General features: G+C 51.3%; 7 protein-coding genes across 7 annotated transcripts; 1 reads left to right on the top strand and 6 right to left on the bottom strand.

Annotated features, from left to right (window-relative positions):
- Positions 1-72: 72 nt before the first annotated feature.
- Aspvir_000648 (EXO70 family protein) lies at positions 73-2,093 on the bottom strand (the record flags this gene model as incomplete). The annotated part of the gene is made up of 3 exons (XM_043265783.1): positions 73-1,457; positions 1,525-1,742; positions 1,810-2,093. The coding sequence occupies 3 exons, from the start codon at positions 2,091-2,093 to the stop codon at positions 73-75; spliced, it is 1,887 nt and encodes a 628-aa protein (XP_043121718.1).
- Positions 2,094-2,615: 522 nt separating this feature from the next.
- Aspvir_000647 (putative phospholipase A2 (PlaA)) lies at positions 2,616-5,144 on the top strand (the record flags this gene model as incomplete). Its single annotated transcript, XM_043265782.1, has 1 exon — positions 2,616-5,144. One exon carries the CDS (start codon positions 2,616-2,618, stop codon positions 5,142-5,144), a length of 2,529 nt encoding a protein of 842 aa, XP_043121717.1.
- A 198-nt stretch (positions 5,145-5,342) lies between these two features.
- Aspvir_000646 (putative phosphatidylinositol-3,4,5-trisphosphate 3-phosphatase) lies at positions 5,343-7,176 on the bottom strand (the record flags this gene model as incomplete). The annotated part of the gene is made up of 2 exons (XM_043265781.1): positions 5,343-6,994; positions 7,086-7,176. 2 exons carry the CDS (start codon positions 7,174-7,176, stop codon positions 5,343-5,345), a joined length of 1,743 nt encoding a protein of 580 aa, XP_043121716.1.
- An 826-nt stretch (positions 7,177-8,002) lies between these two features.
- Positions 8,003-8,476, bottom strand: Aspvir_000645 (uncharacterized protein; the record flags this gene model as incomplete). The annotated part of the gene is made up of 1 exon (XM_043265780.1): positions 8,003-8,476. The coding sequence occupies one exon, from the start codon at positions 8,474-8,476 to the stop codon at positions 8,003-8,005; it is 474 nt and encodes a 157-aa protein (XP_043121715.1).
- A 1,401-nt stretch (positions 8,477-9,877) lies between these two features.
- Positions 9,878-12,017, bottom strand: Aspvir_000644 (pentatricopeptide repeat protein; the record flags this gene model as incomplete). Its single annotated transcript, XM_043265779.1, has 2 exons — positions 9,878-11,320; positions 11,397-12,017. The coding sequence occupies 2 exons, from the start codon at positions 12,015-12,017 to the stop codon at positions 9,878-9,880; spliced, it is 2,064 nt and encodes a 687-aa protein (XP_043121714.1).
- A 346-nt stretch (positions 12,018-12,363) lies between these two features.
- Aspvir_000643 (U6 snRNA-associated Sm-like protein LSm4) lies at positions 12,364-12,863 on the bottom strand (the record flags this gene model as incomplete). The annotated part of the gene is made up of 3 exons (XM_043265778.1): positions 12,364-12,528; positions 12,587-12,778; positions 12,861-12,863. The coding sequence occupies 3 exons, from the start codon at positions 12,861-12,863 to the stop codon at positions 12,364-12,366; spliced, it is 360 nt and encodes a 119-aa protein (XP_043121713.1).
- A 600-nt stretch (positions 12,864-13,463) lies between these two features.
- Positions 13,464-15,090, bottom strand: hat1 (histone acetyltransferase catalytic subunit HAT1; the record flags this gene model as incomplete). Its single annotated transcript, XM_043265777.1, has 3 exons — positions 13,464-14,430; positions 14,494-14,758; positions 14,817-15,090. 3 exons carry the CDS (start codon positions 15,088-15,090, stop codon positions 13,464-13,466), a joined length of 1,506 nt encoding a protein of 501 aa, XP_043121712.1.
- Positions 15,091-15,288: the final 198 nt, after the last annotated feature.

Genomic DNA, 15,288 nt, shown 5'->3' with positions numbered 1-15,288 from the left:
CTGTATCAGGGCCAGCTTTCAGCGGAGGAAGATGCCGATGCCGGAGACAACATTAAACCCGGTGCTGATTTTCTATGCCAATGCAGCCAACTGCGCAGAGAGACTTCCTTTGTCATATTTGACGTACTTGCCCCTGCCTTTATCAATTTCGTGGTAGCGGTCCCAGAAACGCGCATATAGCGGTTCTAAAACGGCCTGTACCTCACGCGCCAATACTCCGCGCACTTCTCGTTCCATGTACAGGCCCTTGTGGCGGCTGACCAGTTCATCGAAGCTTGCATTGAATGCCTTGAACTTGTCCTTGATGGCATCCTTGTCCTTGGATGAGAGTGACTTTACTATTGCGCTGGAATCGACAATGCCACCGGAAGCTGGTCGAGCTCCGGCACGCGATGTATACTGGACATCCAGAAGATACTGCGATGTTTCTTTCCACGCATCAAGATAGGTTGACGTTGCCCGCTTCCGAAATGTGTCTATACGCGCGATGCTGTCTGGTGTGCCCAAATGGCGTGCCAACTCAGGGCTTTGTCGAATAGCGCGGTCGACAATGCAGAAAACATTGGATAAGAAGACACCCTGCACGGCTTTCGAACGATGAAGTGCTCGACCTCGAGCCTCAAGAGAAAGCATCAGAGCTTCAATCATATCCAGAATAAAGTGCGACAACAAGGCCGAGCTGTCTGGACTGACATCTAAAGGAGCGGTCCCTGACGCATTGGCTGTGGAGCGCCAGTTGCCGTCTCCTAGGGAAGTTAAGATGGATGCTAACGGTCCAGAATAACCTGTTAATGTAGTGAGCGAGCTCATGACTTCGTTCACGAGAGGAACCGATCCGCCGTCCGGAGGAAGAACCGGGATGCTCGCGGCTCTCCGTTTCGTTTCCTCGAGCAGCTCCGAGAGAGATGACTTTGCCGTCTCACGAACTGGCCGAAGAGCTTCTATGAACAAGCTCTTTAGCTCGCCCGTCCTCGAGTCAACGCGATAAGACATCGCTGTGACAATCTCGATGATCTCGAACGCTAAGAAGCAGTCCGTCATCAGATTGGCCTTGATATACTCATTGAGCTCACGTAAGGTTTTTGAGTATTCGGCCAGTGCAGATCGGAACGTCGTCTGCAAAGCCAGCCCTCGCTGGTCGCCTGTGAAGATCTGTGCAATAATCTCGTATTCGGTGGATATGAAGTTTTCGAGCGCGTTAGAGTATATCCCTATGCCGTTGGTGCCCTGCTTATAGGGACCGTCGGTAGCTCTTCGTTTGACAGTGTTCAGCGAGGCTATGGCAAGATTCTGTAGGCTTGACGTCAGGTAAGCCCCACGCACATCGGCGTATATTTTGAGCGCCGGGTTGCCTCCATCACCGCGTTGTGGACTGTGGCTTGCTGCTGAGTCGATTGCCGCGCATATCGACGTTAACTCTGAGATTGTCTCTTGGGGTATTGATGGGAACGGGAGGTCTGCGAGAGTTCGTAGGAGTCAGCGCGATTGGTCTAAGGCTTGATCTACTGTAAAGCAATCTCGTACCTTTCGTTAAATAATGTAATGGCTCAATCGGACTAGCATACTGATTCAAGATCCCACGGAGCATGTCCTGAAGCTTCACGTTTCCTGTACTAAGGAGGGAGTTGAACTCGGTAATTGCTTTCTGATTAGATTTGAGGTTTGTTGAACTCAGATCGACCAGAGCCTTGTCCACACGTTTCATCGCCGCCAGATATTGAGACAATTGCACACTCTGTGGTCTTTTTCGGGACCAGTCAGCAAACAGTGAAACTTGGGGGTCGAAATGGAAGCAAGGCTATCGCTTACCCAGCGCGGATGATACCCTCCTCACGATTCTTCGCATCGAGTGGCTGGCGAAGGCGCTCGATGGCTTCATTGACCTTGTCGATGTTGCTGTTGGTTATCTGGAGAGATTGTGTATTGCTGTAGATAGGACCTATCGCATGCTTTACGACATTACCCCCAGTCTCGAGGCGCACCAGAGAGCCCTGGATCTTCTTGGTGAGGAGCTTGAGCTTCTCGAGGTTGGCGTACAGCACCTCAACCTCTGCGCTTTCCTCTGCATAAGCATTATTCCTTGAAGCGACCATAGCTGCTCAACCGGAAGGGTCCACAATAATGGACCCCAGAATTAAGGATTCGAAACCAAGTGCTTTATTTGCGAAGTTGTGATGATGAGAAGAGCTGTCATTATCTTCCAATATAAGAAAGGTAAGGTAATGGAAACAGAAAAAATAACGTGTATTATGAACAGCTGGCCGATGAGGCTCCTGGCCTCAAGGGACTAGCATGATCAATTGGATGGAACTTTGGGCTTCTTCTCCCCAAGACAGACCCGTGCCTAACAGGAACAGCAGTGGATGATTTCTCCGCCATGTGCGCTAAGCCTAAAAAGGGAGCTGCGGCCCGTCTGAGATTCCGCAGCTCTCCACGTGACATGTCGTCATACTCCCTATCCCCTCGATTCCCGATGGTGCGAGAAAAGGCCGGAAAGGCAAAGCAGGGAAAGATGCGGAAGATAATCAAGCCACAAAGTACCTACGATCTAAGTTAAAGGATCGCCATGGTCTGGCCATCCACAACTGGCCTGCCAGCATCGCAGTGAATGGCGGATGCATTTGTCTTCTTCCTTTGCCTCGTCACGCTTTGCCCGCCTCACAATGGGTGCAGCAGGAGTTTCTCGTCTGCGCTGGACGGTCCCTCCTGCTGCGCTGGGCCTCCTGGGTAGTGGGGTACTTTATAATAGAGGTGACCGCAATAATCAATTGTTGCAATTGGACTCAAAAGCACACTTTTCTGGCTCCTCTGTGCTCAATGCCAACGAACAGTCGAAAAGGAAATCTGCAGGAAGTTCAGGTGCTGGCGACGAGGACAATGCTCAATATGCAGAGACGGGACTCTGGGCCAATATCATGCACAAATTTGACGGTGTGAAGCAGACAGTTGGTAATGCCGAATGGATCGAACTTGAGAGTATCAAGAAATCGATCATGCCTGACTGGACCTCGTTGCTTCCTGTGACGGTGCAGAAACTGCAACGCGAGCTCTCCATGGCTCCTGGCTCTCTTGCGGAAGAAATTTGGAAAGAAGCTCACGATCCAGATGTGCACCCAGAGATTCTTCTAGAAGCCAGAGTCCGTGTCGGAAATACTTTGTGCGACGAAGAGTTGGCCTTCCGGCGCAAGCGGCAACAGCACGCTGTAAAGGCATTGGCTTCGTACTTGAATATTCCTGAGCAGGGTATCCATCCGGATGACGTTCCTATCATTGCGATGTGCGGTTCGGGAGGTGGTCTGCGCGCCCTCGTGGCCGGCACTGGCTCGTGTCTTGCTGCTCAGGAAGTGGGATTGTGGGACTGTGTCACCTACACCGCTGGCGTCAGTGGCAGTTGTTGGCTGCAGACTTTATACCATTCATCGATTACTGGTCGGAATTACAATCGGTTGGTCGATCATCTGAAGAACAGACTTGGGGTGCACATAGCGTTTCCACCCAAGGCTCTCAATCTGCTCACAACTGCACCTACCAACAAGTATCTGCTCAGCGGACTGGTTGAGAAATTGAAAGGCGACCCCGGCGCGGATTTTGGCTTGGTCGATATTTATGGCATGCTACTGGCCGCGAGACTTCTAGTCCCCAAAGGAGAACTTGGAGTCTCACACCAAGATTTGAAATTGTCTAACCAGAGGTACAATCTTTATAATGGTGCTCACCCAATGCCTATATACACAGCTGTCCGCCACGAGATCCCGGTGCTAGAAGCTGTGGAAGATGAAGAACCGAAGAAGGAAATAACACCCGAGAAGCTTATTAAGGCGTCACAGAGCGAAGCATGGTTTCAGTGGTTCGAGTTTACCCCCTTTGAATTTTTTTGCGAGGAGCTCGGTGCAGGTATTCCCACCTGGGCTTTGGGAAGGCATTTCAATGGAGGCCAGAACGTGATACCCCATGGGGAATATCCATTGCCCGAGATGCGTGTTCCTGGCTTGATGGGCGTGTGGGGTAGTGCTTTCTGCGCGACGCTATCCCATTACTATAAGGAGGTTCGACCGCTACTGCGAGGCATAGTAGGCTTCGGTGGCATAGACTCTTTAATCCAAGGAAAGTCAAAAGACCTGGTCCGTGTCCATCCGATCGACCCTGCGACCATCCCCAATTACGTATTAGGCATGAAAGATCAATTACCGCCTTCTTGCCCGGAATCGATCTTCCGGAGCGAGCATCTCCGGCTCATGGACGCGGGAATGAGCAACAACTTGCCCATTTACCCTCTGCTAAGGCCAGGCAGAGATGTCGATATAATTGTCGCCTTTGACGCCTCGGCTGACATCAAGCAAGAGAACTGGCTTTCGGTCGTGGATGGATATGCCCGCCAACGAGGCATCAAGGGGTGGCCACTTGGAGCGGGCTGGCCCAAAGAAGATACCGGGCTGAAGGAGACAGAAGAGAAGTTGCGGGAGCCGCAGAATATCACGCAAGATGCTGTAGACGAGAAGATGTCTGACGCACGACGAAACGGTCCCAACGGCCATGAAGACGGAGTGGGCAAATCGAATCCCATGGAGACTCCCAAAGGGTCCAAAGCCGCTGACGACCGACCTTCACTCCAGGATACTGATCTGGGATACTGCAACGTGTGGATCGGGACGAAGCAAGAAAGGGTGGCTGACAAGGAACCACCACCGTCGAAACGTCTATTCCATCCCCATGACGGGGATGATTCGGAAGCAGTCTTCCACCTCATGCATCCTGATGCAGGCATCGCAGTCGTCTACTTCCCCCTGCTGCCCAACCCCATCGCCCCGGAGCTGCCTCCGAGCTCCTCGATGTCCAAACAGCCGGTCCCCGCGCAGCAGTCAGAGACGACATCTTCCGCAAACGTCAAGGACCCGGCACACCCTTTGACGCCGTACCCCAGTACGATTAACCCAGAAGTGGACGATTTTCTGTCCACCTGGAACTTTGTTTATACGCCTGAGCAGATCGACTCGGTGATTGGGCTTGCCAAAGCGAACTTTGCGCAAGGCGAAGAACAAGTGAAGCGTGTCGTGCGAGGAGTTTACGAGCGCAAGAAATCCGATAGACTTCGACGGGAGGAGCGGGCGCATAGGGGACGGATGGAAGGGTTTGTGCCCATTTGACCTGGATGTGTTGGTATTCGCATCAATATATTTGGCTATTGGGACGACGACTGTAAGAATACTTTGTTAGACTACAATATGCAGTAATATGCGATAAAGGTTGGTGTTTAAAGATTTAGATTTGTCTCGATTATACTATCACAATATACACATTTGCGATACGAACACACAGAGGAAACGATGAACAAGCGTGATTATCTATCGCGCACGCCTCGTAGAATCAGCATCGCCCGAATGGTGCTCGGAATCATCACCAGTGTTTCCAAAATATGGCCGGACGCCTTCGAGATCCCCATTCTCATCTACCTTGGGTGTACCCGGCTTCGATTGTCCTGATTCCACTTCGCTCTCCGCAAGACTGACGTCCATACTCTCATCCGTCTGCTTCCGCAGCCCTAGCTCCTTGCTGAGCCCGTGGATCGAGTGCGCAGTCGCCGATACCGCAGTAGCAGCCGCTGTACTGACGCTCGTGAGCAACGGATGGTCCGTCGCGCTCGTAAGACCCTTGGTTCCGGTGTCGACCTCCGCGATGCGCGTGGGAATGTTCTCCTGCTCGTCGGCTGCGCCTGTTTCCTGGCCGCGCCAGTCGGCCGGGTGGCTCTCGCGGATCGGCTCGCCTGGTTTGGGCTCCGTGATGGTTTGCGCCATGATAGCGGTATCCTCCTTCCCGGGCTCGCGGATGCCGAAGCGGGAAGGTGGTGCGTACCGCCAGACGACCTTGAGGCGGTCGAGCGCTTTGACGCCCCGTTTGGAGGACCCCTTGATCCCGTCCAGGGACTCCCAGTCTGCCTCGAAGACGCCCGAGTCGTGCTTGTCGCCGCCTTCGAAGTAGGCGTTGAACCAGAAGTGGGCGATGGAGGTCACCATTGCCCAGCCGGTGTAGGCGGCTTTGCTGCGCCGCTCGAAGTCGATGTTCACGTCCGAGGAGGGGACGATGACTGGTGTGCTGGGGCGGAGGATGACGGCGGAGATGCGTCTTTGGGGAGCGGCACTGAGACCTTCAGCTCCTGATGCTAGAGGCGCGGTGACGGTGGGCTTTGGGGAGGAAGTGGGAGCGATGTTGCTTGGCCATGTAGAAGACTGGGAAGCGGGTAAGGGCGAGCCGGTGGTCATATCTGTTTTGCTGCTACTACTGCTCTCGCTGCCATTTTGGGCATTCTTCGCCGGAAATATGGCCTTGCCGTCATCAACGACCGTCCTTTCGCTGCGATGGAACAAGTGGAAACACTTGATCTTCTTGCCCTCGTCGACATACCCCTGAATGGCAACTTTGACGCCATCTCTCAGGCCCCAAACATGCAGCTCAAGGATTTCAACCGGCCGCTCAACGTACTTCTTGTCCATCTGGTTTGCCCACCGGTCGACGTATCCCACCCAGCGCAGTTGGCTGGGGATACTCACCCCAGGCCCGAATCCAGCTCTCATCCGCCGCGCGGTGAACCGCTCAAGGGCATCTTCCATCTTCCATCCCTCTTGGCTAATCAGGTAGCTGCACGCGATGGTCCCGCTGCGTCCTTTACCGGCTTTGCAGTGCACAACCGCCACTCTCTTCCTTTCAGCAGGCTGCGACTTCCCCTCGCCATCTGGATCGTCTAGTCTATGCAGCCAATTCCTCATGCTTCCCATGATTGCTGGGATGAGCGCAAACGGCGGCGGATGATGATCCGGCCATGGGTAATGGTGGATTCGTCCATAGACCTCCGAGTCAGGATATCCAGTGCCCTCAGCTCGAAATTCCCAAATCCACCAGTCCTTGCCATGCTTGGCGTCGAGAAAGTTCACTAAGGCATCGAGAGGATTCCGATATGCCCGTTGCGGGTAGTTAGAGGACGGCCCTGAGGTTGCAATGACTATGCGCAAAGAATATGCGTCAGTGGAGCCCACTGAATAATAGGAAGAACAATTCGAGACATCACTACTAAGAACGGACAGAACGCTCACGGTTGTCTGTGACGTAGCAGAGGTCCAGGCCGGCCTCAGGATGTCTTAATCTGGGTCCAGCAACAATCTGCCGGAGGATTGACGCCTGCATCAATCAAGGAGCCAAGCATTGTTGGTCAGTCTCGGCAAGAAGGCAAACAAGTTGCTGGATCTAGGGATGGGAGAAAGGGGCAAATCATAGAGACGTACCATTGATATCAAGTGCTGCGAAGCAGCTGTATCTTAGGAGACCTTTCGAATGGCTATCTTACCATTTGCAAAGACCTTGTTCTTGTTGAGGTCTCACAGTTTTCCAGGTTCAGCGGAGACGGTTGCAGCTGATGCTAATCGAACACGCGAAGGCCAGATCTTCTGATCAGTCGTCAAATGGAATATGCACTTACTGCAGACTGATCATCTGATGTTATCAATTAGATATCTGGACGATCTGAATATTCCGCACAAGTGAAGAATGACACGACAACCTTGGAAATAGTGATACTTGAAAAGCAGGCCAAGTTGGGGGATGCTTTTGCGGGCAAAGCGGGGATGATGTCACAGCCACCAGAGCGGCAACCTTGATTGTTTACAATTTACCTAGAGCAGTGGTACATGGTAGAGATAACGAGTATTAAGGAAGCGTTTTAGTTTCTGGTTTTCTTTTTCTCGTGCTAGTCTATTAGGTACAAGAGAACAGAACCAGGCTGAGTTCGATCCTGATATCTCATCACAATACAGCAGATGCTGGGGTATGGGGGAATATCCCGATGACATGCGGTTCATCATTAAGTCGACTTTAGCAGAAACAGACCAATTTTCATATCAATGGTACAGATCCCAGTTTGTACATCGTTTCTTGACCCTCATATCGTCAGTGTTAGGGCCGTTATCGCGGATCAACGCGATCAACTCGTTCCATCCAAGCCTTAATTCTCAGGTTAGGCCATCTCGTGATCAAGAATCGAAGCGCCTTCGTCAGCCCAAGCAACACCGTATGTTTTTGTCACAGGAATAGTAAAGTTCCTCATAGTAGATGTGACGTTGGCCGAACCCTCGGCGTAGAATTCGGCTCCAGGAGGTTTGAACCAAGCGTGCAGGACCTCGACCTTCCATCCGCGAGACTTCAACGCTGTTACTTTAGCTTTGATGTGTTTGTCTCTGCAAAAGGTGTAGTCGGTCTCCACGTCGGTGCCGTTGCACGTAGTGTTGAACCCAGGACTGTTTGGAGCAGCGATACCCAGAATATCGAATCGATAGTCACAGCCCCCAGGAGAGCAGCCGGTATAAAAGTTGGAGACATGCCAGGTCAGGGCAGGGTTCACGGTCTGATAGTGATAGTGATAGGTGGGAGCTGCAAAGGTTATGTCGAAGATCGACAGGAGCGCGACCAGCAGGAATGTAGCAAACTGCATCTTGACGTGGTTGATCGCGGTATGAAATTATAGATAGAGGTGACTGAGGGATATATATGCGCAGGAGATATATACACCAGCAAGACAGATATTAAGTATTAGATTAAATCAACAGAAAGCCCACGACCCATCGAGGACTTTATTATGAAGAATGAATGACGAGCGAAAGAAGAGGAAGAAGGGTGCTGAAGAGGCGAGGACGTGATCGAGAATGTCTGCGACTCATATATAGCCAAACAAGTTCTAGGGCAGGCAAGCATGGGAGAGACCTGCTTCTGGCCTGCAGGGACGGGTGGAGTAGACTTTCCAGCGTCCTCAAGTTGTAAGGTCAATTAGATAGAATCTAAAGCATCATAATGACCATGCACCCTTGTGGCCGTGTGCCTAGGTTTCCAACCGCGGATGTCGATCTCCTGCAAATCTGCGAGGTGCGCGAAGCTGTGTCACTGGGTGTCTCGTCTGGTTTCTAATTATAATCAGCAGGAGAACCCGCGTTCGTAGGTGTAACCAAGTACCGAAAACCAAAGAGATGAATCAATTGCAACCCCATTGTCGTCTCAAGATCTGATCATCAGACGATGGACTGCCTTGACTGGCTCACTCCGACGATCGCAAACCGAGGATCCATGTATAGTTCGGCACTGTCACAGTCCAGTGTTTGAGACGTTCCTCCGCCCCTTGAATGGCTACTCGGGTACTCCGTACAGCATGAACTATGAAGGAGTGGTGCAGTGATTGTGAACCATAGTTCAAAACATCGACTAAGGTTCGATCGCAAGAGTATCATCAGTTCTTGGAGCTTATGTTGGCCTGCACTCCTCCCGGACACCAACCAGTATTGTATGCAGTGTCGCATTGGGTTGTTGCTGCATAATTTCACAAGGGATCTGCATCATCCAACATAGCTATCGCGATTGAACCAGCGAGCAGGTTGAGTGACTCCTGAATGTGCCTCATATCTATCCTGTTAGTTCGCTCCTGTTGATCGTTGTGAGACGAGTTCGAAGTTCGAACCGAAGTTTGAGAGTTTGACCACCGATTCTTGGCTTCAACAAGGGTCAATGCACTGGGGGTTTCACTAAATGTTTAGGCCATCTGTTGATGTTCCATTGTGTCTCACTCAGACTCAAGCAGTGCTACTCCACACAGCCACAAATAGTCATGGCTAAAATATCTGATGGTTGAACACCATGAAAAGTAACGATCATGAGCAACCCTTTGGGACCGTCACCGACTCGCTGACAAGTGATAAATCTGCTACGCAACAGACAATTCCAGTGGTGGTATCATTTCTCATTTCCTCGTATTCGACGGGTATACAACTGTACTATACAAGGTATAAATTGTGATACACATACAACTGGACGACAGGGTGCCTTTTTCAGCCCCTCGTCTCCAAATTTAGCTGGTTTGCGTCTCATCAGGCTTCAACTGATCTTCCGGCACAAGGCCCCCTGGCTCATAGTCCATCCAGCCCTCCTCTTCTTGGGCCTTGGCCATCGCCAACCGTCTTCGCTTCCTCTTTCGTCTCTCCTTGCTCGCCGCTCGACGGGCTTCCTTGGAGAGAAGTACCCGCGTGGGAGGCTCCCGCATGCGACGCTCGGAGCGGTCTGCATATCTTGGAGGCGTCTCGGACCCTATCTTTCTGATAGAAACCGACTGATCTGAAGCTCCTTCAGTGCGCTCAATGAGATCGTCGGCTGAGTCATCTTGCATCTGCGGATCGTTTCTCAATTGAATCGCAAATTGATCGTTGGACTCGGAGCATACGCTCTCGATCTGTTGGCGCGTGTATGCATCGGGACGGAAACCCCGCGCAACCAAATCCTGGTAGTACCTGTACGCCGATTCAAAATTGCCAGCATCTAAGCACATCATGATTAGGTGCTCAAAAGTTTTGTCGTTCGGGATCACTCCAAGCGAGGACATCTCCTTTACCGCAAACATGCCGGCTTGAATGTTCTTTGCTCTGCGAGCCATCCCTATAAGGGTGTTGTAGACCGAAACATCGGCCTTGCCTGGACACAAGGTATAGAGCTCCTGGTAGAGCGAGATCCCTTCATCAACCGCAAACGGGTCATTGAAGGATTCATAGTCACAAAGCTCGATGACCACATGCGCGCATTCCATCGGAATCGGGTATTTCAAGGACTTCAGCTTCTTGAGAACAGCCCATGCCTGCCGTGGACTAGTCCTCGTCTGAACCATGTAGTTGAAAATGGCCCGCGTCGAACTGTGTTCCAATTTGATACCGGCTTTGTGCATCTTACAGAGAATTTCGAATGCCGACGAGAGCTTGCCAGATTTAACGTGCGCCTCTACCGTCTTCTCGTAATCCTGCAAGATCAGAGGCACATCACTTTCTGAAAGAAACCGGATCACTAAAGAAGCGAGCTTAGTGTCGCCCTTTTCGGCCGCGACCGTCAGAGTGTCCCTACACAGGACCTTCGAAGGATGGAGGTACCCCAGTTGTACCATTTGCGTCCATATGTATCGAGTAGTTTCGAGATGAGATGCCGCGACTGCCACATCCAACACATACAGCCACAGATCCGTCGTCATGTCATGACCCTGACTTGTCCGCTTGCGCATCTGCCGGAGAACTTCGTCGAAATCATGAATGTCGCAGAGATTGTATATCAACAGACTGTGTAGCCAATTCTCGACCATAATTTCCTTCCGCTCCATGTGCGCGATATGGTCTAGTGCGAGTTCGAATTGGTTTTCTCTCAAGAGGCCGGCCACCACGTAGTGCCAACCAGCGGGACTAAGAGGCAGCCATCGATCTCGGAGAGTGCGCAGTATTTGTTGACGCAGTAGATAGTCAGGATGAACAGCGAGAACCTATGATGATTGTCTGTGTAAGTCAATGAACCCTTACTCGTAGAGCTATGCCGTTAGACACAATGAGATGCCATACCTGCAACGCAGCATGAAGTGTACCGGAATCTGCAGGTATCCCATTCTTCTCCATCTCCGAGAGTAATTGGCGGACAACTTCCGGCGAGCCACGCTCCGCATCGGAGTTGGCAAGAATCAGCGCTCGGTAGTGTCGTACTTCGGGGCGCACATGGCGATCTCTGATCAATATCCGTAATATCTGCGACGCGCTGAGGATTTTAGGACTTCCAGTTGCTAGTTCTTGGAGTCGATTCTCAAGGTCCGGCGTTGACCGCTCTTCGAGATTTTTGGGTACGCCGGGAGACGGAGGTAGGGTAATGCTGGAGCTGAGAGGCGGACTGATATGTTCCCGGCGCTCAAAAGTCAATTGAGATTGTTGCGAAGACTGCTGTGCTATTGAGGACCCGCTGTGGTCATCCCCCTGGCTTTCAGTGCCTTTCTGCGACTTTGGCTCCTCACTAGCTTTTGTAGCATCGCTGTTTAAACATCTTCGCGGAGTAGTGCCGATTGCCGATGTGAAATCATGTCTTTGTGGCCTTTTTCCTCTCGTGAATGGCAGCCTAATATGTGAAGCACTGATGCGAAATGATGGACATAGACAATACCAGAGTCCATCGAGAATGACCGTACTTCGGCGCATCTCGAGCCCATGCAAAGCGGAGTTGTCTCTGCGCATCGGGAAGCCGAAGAAGAGAAGCACTCTCACGTGACTTGTGACAACGTCAGAGAAATACCCAAAATTGTTAACCAGAACACATGCGAAAATAAAAGGTATTGATAAAATTTTGTACTTTACGGACAGAATTTACTGGACGACCATGTTCAAGAGCAGTAATCCCATTGAAGAAAAAAAGACACCGAGCCAGATACGCCAAGGCCATGCTCGACAAACCCACCAACCGGTCCTTCCTAGCAATTTACATGCTTGATCTCCCCGGGGGTATCGATCATTCTCTCTTCGTCTCATTATGCGCTGTAATATCCATCTAACTGCCGCCACGACCCCGGCCGCGACCTCGGCCACCACGGCCACCACCACGGCCTCTGTCACCCCTGCCCTCACGGCCGCCACGATTGCGATTCTGCGGCTGGTTCTGCTGCTGTTCCTTGACCATCTCGACAATTTCCTCCGGGATTCGCAAGTATTTGATCTAAACGCTCATTAGCTCGGAATGGGAGCACGTCGAATGTAGCATGTAGGTGACATACATTGTTTCCTCGCACGTAGACCTCTGGTAATCTGAAGAAGCGATCGCCTTCGGGGCTAGTCTGAACAACCTCCTTGAGTATTAAGTTCATCCAGTTATCGCAGTTGGCAAGATGTCCGTTGAGCGTCTCGCCGTTCTTGAGCTCCACGAGCATGGGGTGGCCTTGCGCAGCCGTCAGAAGACCCAGTGGTAACTATGAGGTGCGCGAAATCTTAGCGACACGGGATGTAAAATGCATGAAGCAATAACCATGTTCCGTGGGGGAGTTTACTCACCATTGTGAGGTTGGGCAGATGTGATGAGGAATAGGCTGGCTGGGACTAAGCTTTAAAGGCGGCACGAAGAGCGCCTGTCCTGGTCAATGAAATAAGAAAAGGGTAATTGGAAAAGACAGTCAATAATATTCGTGATACAGGATCAGGACTTAAGACAGAAGTTATATGATATGTCCAAGGATATCAAATAAGCTCCACATGAGCTTCCAAGCGGCGGGTGGTCGCAACTGCAGAGACCCGGAGAAAGTGAAGTTCCGAGATTCGTGGTCGAGTATGACCAAAGTTGGAGGCTCGTATTATCATTATTTCCATTCTTGACCATCTTCCATCCCATCCACTGTATCTTCGATGGGTCGTTCATAATCGCTCAGCAGATACAATTATAGTTGACCAGCGCGCTCTGTACACTGCACGGTGACAGATCCTGGAACCTTTGGCCTCCAATCAGTGGCTTCGGGTGAACTCATGCGATTGTAAGTAGATACGATCACATACATTTGTGTAGAACAACGACCTCCAAGTTCTCAATTGGTAAAATACATAGAAAGGACGTTGTGCAGTTTCTCAATACCAACTGCACCGTCAAGACATTGTCATACGCCTCTACACTTTTGTTCGCTTGGCCGTATCTGACTCCTCATCCTCGTCCTCGTCGTCCTCTACCGTGAACTTTCGCTTGACCCGTTGATCTCTGCTAGTGCCGCTGGGTCCAGCGCTCGCATCATCTGAAATTTCGGCACCTGGCGACTTTTCTTTCCCTCTGGCCTTGAGTTTCTCTTCACGCTCAGTGAATTCTTTCAAAAGAACTTCGTAGCCTTCTTCAACATTTGACACTGTCTCTTCGAGTTTCTGGATCCGCTCATCAAGATCCAGCTGGATCAGGATGTCCTTGGATCGTTTGTAGAGGCGCTGCTTGGTGAGCATGCGCCACCAGTAGTAGCGCCGTTCGTTAGGATCCTCCGCCCTGTGCTTCTTAATCAGGAGCCGCGACATGTTTGCTCCGCCGGCATGTCTATTTTTGAGAGGGATTCGACTCAACAGGAACATTTCGAGAATGTGAGCAAACTGTGTAGAATCAATCTTGTATGATGTACGAATGTCATGGAGGAGTTTGACTGGAATGAGGGCGGCCGTAGGTACACGCCGTGGTCGTTGGTTTCTTGAGTGCGCCTCGTAGGGATCGGGGTTGATGTTCACCTCGTGCTTGATGAATTCAGGACGCAGTATGTGGTAGTCCGCAGAGTCGCGGAGAACATCAAAGGCTTCGTTCGGATCTTCGACAGTCAATTCCACAACGGTGGGGTCCTGTACGCATGCCGAATGGATGGAGGTATACAAGTGCCTGCCATGTCCTGATTTCTGATGAGGAGGGAGGATAAGGAACTGAGCGATACGCAGCCGCGACGGGAGCTGTGAAGGATGAATTTCCGGTCCAGAGGGAAAGGGATCGTTCTTGACAACGGGGACTTGTGTCTGGTCCCTGCGGTAATGCCACCAGCGATAGGTTGTTGCATATCCGACGATGGAGTATTCGGAAGCAGTGGGTGTTGGAGGTTTCACTTTCTCGTATCTGTAGGAGACTCATCAGCGGCTGTGATGGGTCATCACGTCATGGGACAGTAGATTCACATACACGAAGTAGACAGTCCATCGTTGCAGCGTCCACTCCGGATCATCTGTGGCAAGAGGGGTGCCTGCCTCGATGAAGAGCGACACGAATATTTGAGCACGATCCAGCAACCGTCGAACATTAGGGTCTGCCAGCGAGCCGGCCCAGATCTCATAGTTTCTATTCCGAGAAACATAGCTGTGTACCAACTTGCCCGGGGGTTTGAAATCTTTCGCGTCTTTATCCTCTAGCACGGCTTTTTCGTAGTCGGGGAGTGTGACAAAGGCCTCTACAAGTTGATGTCTTCAGTAGAAAGAAACGGAGCAATATTAGTGGGTGATACCAACCTTCTGAGATCCATGGTCTCAAAGTCTTCAGAATATCGACTGCCGCAATGTCCTCAACGGGCTTGAATTTCTCATCGTACGAGATGTGAAGGTGCGGGCGGAGATCATGCGCCGCGAACCGTAGACGGATAATCAAGCCCTTGTAACCGAAGATGCGCTCATCATCGCCGAAGATGGGGTATGTGAATTGAGGATGAAAGCTAGAGACAGTCTTCAGCTTCTGTTCGTCGGGTTGCACTATGGTGATGTTGACGGCATCGTTCGCATCGCACATCCCTGGAAGAATGCATTTCACGGTCAGCTGGATCCAGGACAGTGAGGAAAAGAGTTGACGTGGAATGGGGTGGGAAAATACAGTCGCTTTCGTTTTCCATACTGAGACGCTATGGACGGATGACAGGAAATGTTACGGCAACAGTGAGGAAGACCTGAGCTGAAGATATTCTCTCGTCCTTCTTCTCGGCGCGTGTTG

The sequence above is a fragment of the Aspergillus viridinutans genome, assembly GCF_018404265.1.
Source record: "Aspergillus viridinutans IFM 47045 DNA, scaffold_1, whole genome shotgun sequence".
NCBI lineage: Eukaryota > Fungi > Ascomycota > Eurotiomycetes > Eurotiales > Aspergillaceae > Aspergillus > Aspergillus viridinutans.
Note: the sequence above shows the minus strand (reverse complement) of the source record. Positions and strands in the feature narration are given on the sequence as shown.